Raw genomic sequence first — 6,126 nt, 5'->3', positions numbered from 1 at the left:
AAGTCTTGTCTAGTTTACCGAAGCATTTATTTATCACTTGCATGATCAGCGTATCACCAACACCGTTATAAGTGTCAGACAGTGTAGCCCGTGTATAGATGGTATACGAGTGTGCTAGGGCATAATCATCAATGCAGGATAAAAGCGTGTTAGAGCACTATGTGTGCTTACCAATCGTTACACCGTTTCTCGTGTAAACTGAGGGATACACGTGGAGTGAGATTCTCATGTGGATACATTGACATGTCACTGGACTCAAGACATTGTTTTCAAGGGACAATCAAAAGCTAACGACCGCCCTCGTGAGGCGAAATACAGTATTGTTGTTGAATTGCTTTTCATCGTGAGACACGCGGAGGATGGTCCAACTCCAACCAGTTATTTACTTCCATACTACACACGCCGCTAAAATAGAGTATGATTAAGATGCCCACAGGCGCCGATACAATTATGGGTGGTTTAGTGATTATTGTCCTCTATTGTAAAAAGTCAATAACAGATGGAGTTTTAGAAGCCAGGGTTTTCATCTTCTGTTGAGAGACCATACAGAATAGCTCTCTGGCTGGATTGGGAGTTTGGATAGAGCTAGAGGTCTGTTTAAAAAGAAAAAAGATCGCACTTCACTAGCACTAAGGCCTGGTTTGAGTCATTGTTATTCCAGGCATATACAGGCCTACTGTATGAACTGGGAATAGGCCTACTGTATACACTGGGAATAGGCCTACTGTATACACTGGGAATAGGCCTACTGTATACACTGGGAATAGGCCTACTGTATGAACTGGGAATAGGTCTACTGTATACACTGGGAATAGGCCTACTGTATACACTGGGAATAGGCCTACTGTATGAACTGGGAATAGGCCTACTGTATACACTGGGAATAGGCCTACTGTATGGAATAGGCCTACTGTATGAACTGGGAATAGGCCTACTGTATACACTGGGAATAGGCCTACTGTATGGAATAGGCCTACTGTATGAACTGGGAATAGGCCTACTGTATACACTGGGAATAGGCCTACTGTATGAACTGGGAATAGGCCTACTGTATACACTGGGAATAGGCCTACTGTATACACTGGGAATAGGCCTACTGTATACACTGGGAATAGGCCTACTGTATGAACTGGGAATAGGCCTACTGTATGAACTGGGAATAGGCCTACTGTATACACTGGGAATAGGCCTACTGTATGGAATAGGCCTACTGTATGAACTGGGAATAGGCCTACTGTATGAACTGGGAATAGGCTTACTGTATGAACTGGGAATAGGCCTACTGTATACACTGGGAATAGGCCTACTGTATGAACTGGGAATAGGCCTACTGTATACACTGGGAATAGGCCTACTGTATGAACTGGGAATAGGCATACTGTATACACTGGGAATAGGCCTACTGTATGAACTGGGAATAGGCCTACTGTATGAACTGGGAATAGGCCTACTGTATACACTGGGAATAGGCCTACTGTATGAACTGGGAATAGGCCTACTGTATGAACTGGGAATAGGCCTACTGTATGAACTGGGAATAGGCCTACTGTATGAACTGGGAATAGGCCTACTGTATACACTGGGAATAGGCCTACTGTATGAACTGGGAATAGGCCTACTGTATACACTGGGAATAGGCCTACTGTATGAACTCGGAATAGGCCTACTGTATACACTGGGAATAGGCATACTGTATGAACTGGGAATAGGCCTACTGTATACACTGGGAATAGGCCTACTGTATACACTGGGAATAGGCCTACTGTATACACTGGGAATAGGCCTACTGTATGAACTGGGAATAGGCTTACTGTATGAACTGGGATTAGGCCTACTGTATGAACTGGGAATAGGCCTACTGTATACACTGGGAATAGGCCTACTGTATACACTGGGAATAGGCCTACTGTATGAACTGGGAATAGGCCTACTGTATACACTGGGAATAGGCCTACTGTATGAACTGGGAATAGGCCTACTGTATACACTGGGAATAGGCCTACTGTATACACTGGGAATAGGCCTACTGTATACACTGGGAATAGGCTTACTGTATGAACTGGGAATAGGCCTACTGTATGAACTGGGAATAGCCCTGGCTGGCCACATGTCGAAGTGTCCTTGGGCAAGACACAAAATTGCTCCGGCGCCATGCAAGGCCGGCGCCTTGCATGGTAGCTTGCCGCCATTGGTGTGTGAATGGGTGAATGAGAGGCCGTTGTAAAGCGCTTTGGATAAAGGCGCTATATAAGTGCAGTCCATTTATCCATTTATTTATAGGCCTACTGTATGAACTGGGAATAGGCCTACTGTATTGAACTGTGGGTAATAGTGTACTAAATTAGTGTAATATTACACTCATACTATTGATAAGGCTACACCTAAACTGTCCCTCCTGAAACCTCCCCATCCCCCTGTTCAGTTTCTCTACTGTACAGTACAAACAAACAAAAACACACACACAAAAGTCCTTCCATTATTCTTCCATTATGACTGCCAATTGCCCCAGGCCCGAGCCGAGATTACTTTTTTTGTGATGACCGATGAGTAGATGATTTACTTACTTAGACAAATGTATTTGTTGTAATTCGCTTTGGACAATGCAGGGCTCTACGCTAACCTTTGTACCACTGTAGAGCCCTGCAATGGCTTCTGCTGAATGCCAAACATGTAAATGTGATAGCCTGGGGACAGCGTTATGTGGGCCCCAACATCTTGGTCTACCTTAGGTCTGAATCTACATTTCCATTTTAACCATTTAGCAGATGCTTTTATCCAAAGCGACTTACAATTAGAGATTACAGGGACAGGAGTAATGAAGTGCCTTAGGCTACTCAAGGGCACACTAGTGGTGGTGTTCCCAGGTGGGATTTGAATTCATGACTGATCACCAGTCCAACTCATTATCCTATTATTAACAATGTTAATATGAGGCCATGGTTTTAGCATTGTGAACCCTGCTGGCCTCCCTCCTCAGAGTCTGGTTCCCCTCAAGGTTTCTTCCTATCCAGGGAGTTTTTCCCTTGCCTTGTAGTCATTTATTTTTCTCTTTGTTCAGAACCATGACAATCATCATGGCAAGAATATCCAGATAAATAAACTGGACAAGTAATTGCAACCCTTGTTTCCTGGTGGTTTGAGAACATTGAATCTATAACAGATTGATTGGTTGATAATAAAGGAATAATGTCCTTTTCTTAATTGGAAATTTGCTAAAAGGCATCAATCATTTAAAAACCAATACAATACATATTGACCTCATGTTTTGTTTCATGGGATGGGATGATGTTGTGTGTCTCAATATTGTGCTCAAGGTTACATTTAAATATATTCTTTAGTTGGTAAAAAGTGTAAGGTTGCAAAAACCTCAAAGAGACACTGACACCATGCTTAATAATCTAAATTGTGTTTATTGATTATTTCAAGTATTTCCTTATCAGATTCAACATGAATAATAGCATCTGGACTATGTCAGTCAGTTGGTATGCCATTGTCCACCAATATCGGCCTATCTGCTCCATCCTGTGAAAGCCTGCTTTAATTAGGCAAGTCATTTATTAACGTTTCCCAAGATGGCCCACAGGTGGCGCTGACGCTTTACGCTTTAGTGAAGAACTCGTTGCAAATCATTGTGAGACAGGCCACCAGAGTGACGTACTCCTGGAAGTCAACACATTGGTCTCCGTTTGCGTCCAGGTCCTTGAAGATTTTGTCCATTGCGGCCTTGTCGCTGGCTGGCTGCAATTGAGAGGGTGGCAGGGGCAGGTTAATAACTGAAACAGTATTGTAGGTATTGTCTAATTTGAGGAAACATTTTATCATCATCATCATTTGTCATCAAGGAGATATTATCATTTGTCAAATGTTATTTAAATTGAAGTGAATCAGCATTGTTTACATGTATATGAGCTGGACAGTATGTGATGTACTGTATATGTGATGCCTTTAGTGCGTTCAGTGTGGAGATCTGATCCAAGATCAGTTGATGAGTATGGTACTGTACCCCCATTATCCCTCCCAGTTCGGCCTTGAGCAGGTCGCTGAGCTCGGACTTGCTGAGGGTAAGCTTGTCCCCTTCCTTCCCAGAGTACTTGTGGAAGACAGTGATGAGCTTTTCCATGGCGCTCAGGACATTAGACAGCTCACCTGGAGGTGCCTGCTTTTTGCTGGAGAGGGGACAGTGGGAAGACGGAGAGGGACACACAACCTGTTAGTTTCTTGCAATGATTCTGATAAAAAAAAAAAATTTGCCAGGTAAGAGCAATACAAATTAAAAAAAGGGGGGGGGGGGCGAGAATGATCTGGTAAGAAAGCAAAGCAGGGAGGTTGCTTAAGACGAATGCACTTGTTATACAGTATGTCTCTCTACACATGTAGATAACAGTGTCTGCTAAATGCTATATGGATGCTGGACGCTGACACCCTGCATATTAATCTTAATCTTAAGGCCCTGTGTGCCTGGTCTATTCCCGCCGCCGGGGCACCTGCTTGGCCGTCCTTGTGCGGGGCCTTTATGGTCTGTGCTTGCTTGGCTGGGCCGGGTGTGCTGGTGTTGGGGCGGGCTGGGTGTGTGGGGCGGCGGGGGCTCCCCGGGGGGGGTGTGGGGGTCCACCGCTGGGTGTTGGTAAGCAAACCGGTTAGTAGTCGCTCTATGTGTAGAGGGCTGCAAGGGAATTTTCCTGGCTACATATGTGTACAGGTTTTTACTTTTGCCTGTTTGCGGCTCTGTCAGTATGTGAAGCGCATTGAGTTGCATCTTGTAAGAAATGCGCTATACAAATAACATTTGATTTGATTTGATTTGAATCTAAATTGTGTTTATTGGTTAAATTCATTAAGTTCATTTATTGACGCTTCCCAAGATGGCCGACAGGTGGTGGTGATGCCTTACTCGCTCTTAGAGAAGAACTCGTTGCCCATCATCGTGATGGCGGCCACCAGAGTGATGTACTCCTGGAAGTCAACACTTTGGTCTTTGTTCTGGTCCAGGTCCTTGAAGATTTTGTCCAAGGCTGCCTTGTTATCTGCTCCCTGTAACAGGGGGAGAATGGAGATGGTTGCAGGAGAGTGTTAATAACTAACAGTCTAGTTCGGTATATAACAGTAGTCTATGGGGATGGTTAATTACTGTAACAGTCTAGATTGGTTTATAACAGTAGCCTATGGGGAAGGGTTAATAACTGAAACAGGATTGTAGGCTGTCTAATTTGAGGAAACATTTTAATTTGTCATCATCATTTAGGAGACATTATCATTTATGTCAAAGGTTATTTAAATTGAAGTGAATCAGCATTGTTTACATGTATATGAGCTGGACAGTATGTGATGTAGTTTGTATTTCATTCAGTGTGGAGATCTGATCCAAGATCAGTTGATGAGTATGGTACTGTACCCCCATTGGCCCTCCCAGTTCGGCCTTGAGCAGGTCGTTGAGCTCAGCCTTGCTGAGGGTAAGCTTGTCCCCTTCCTTCCCAGAGTAGGTGTGGAAGGCGGCGATAAGTGAGGTCATTGCCATTTCGACTTGAGACATGTTGACTGATATTGCTGGACTGTTGAGGGGACAATGGGAAGACAGAGGGACACAAAACCTGTTAGTTTCTTGCACTGATTCTGATTGTAGCTTTTTTGTTTTTTTGTTACACAAATGCACTTTATTTCTTTATTTAACCTTTCTTTAAGCAGGTAAGCGCAATTAGATAAAATAAAGTTAGAAACCTCTAACTTTATTAGGGCAACCACCAGGTAAGAAGGCAAAGCAGGGAGGTTGCTTTAGATTCTTACCTGGTCTTAGAAGAATGCACTTGTTGTACAATAAGCAAATCAGTCTCCACAGATAAGAGCATCTGCTATGTACTAAAATGTAAATGGAAGTTCTCGAATGACATTTTATATCAGACACCTTTATCCAAAGCGACTTACAACAAGTACATTTAAGTAAGTGAATCAGTCATCATAAGAAAAACTAATTTATGCTAGGACCAGGGGCCATTGGCAGTCACCATGCTAGAAGAAGGAACTCACTTACTTATTACTTTTTTAATTTATTATTATTTACAGTGGAGAAACTGTGCAGGGGGGTAGTGGGGATGTAGAGGTCTTTAGGTGGGACAGTCAAGATGTAGCCTG

The 6,126-nt window shown here is 43.4% G+C and overlaps 1 protein-coding gene across 1 annotated transcript in view; it reads right to left on the bottom strand.

Moving 5' to 3' along the window:
- Positions 1-3,403: 3,403 nt before the first annotated feature.
- Positions 3,404-6,126, bottom strand: part of LOC308152187 (uncharacterized protein) — a 4,468-nt gene continuing 1,745 nt past the window's right edge. The window contains exons 2-5 of the mRNA XM_080525108.1: positions 5,393-5,549; positions 4,892-5,031; positions 4,004-4,166; positions 3,404-3,738 (exon numbers count right to left, since the gene is read on the bottom strand). Coding sequence (XP_080381234.1) covers positions 3,598-3,738; positions 4,004-4,166; positions 4,892-5,031; positions 5,393-5,530 — 582 coding nt within the window. The 5' untranslated portion in view covers positions 5,531-5,549 and the 3' untranslated portion in view covers positions 3,404-3,597. The remainder of the gene's footprint in view (positions 3,739-4,003; positions 4,167-4,891; positions 5,032-5,392; positions 5,550-6,126) is intronic.

Source organism: Nansenia antarctica, assembly GCF_963989245.1.
Source record: "Nansenia antarctica genome assembly, chromosome: 3".
Taxonomy (NCBI): Eukaryota; Metazoa; Chordata; class Actinopteri; order Argentiniformes; family Microstomatidae; genus Nansenia; species Nansenia antarctica.
This window is presented reverse-complemented; position numbering and strand designations above follow the sequence as displayed.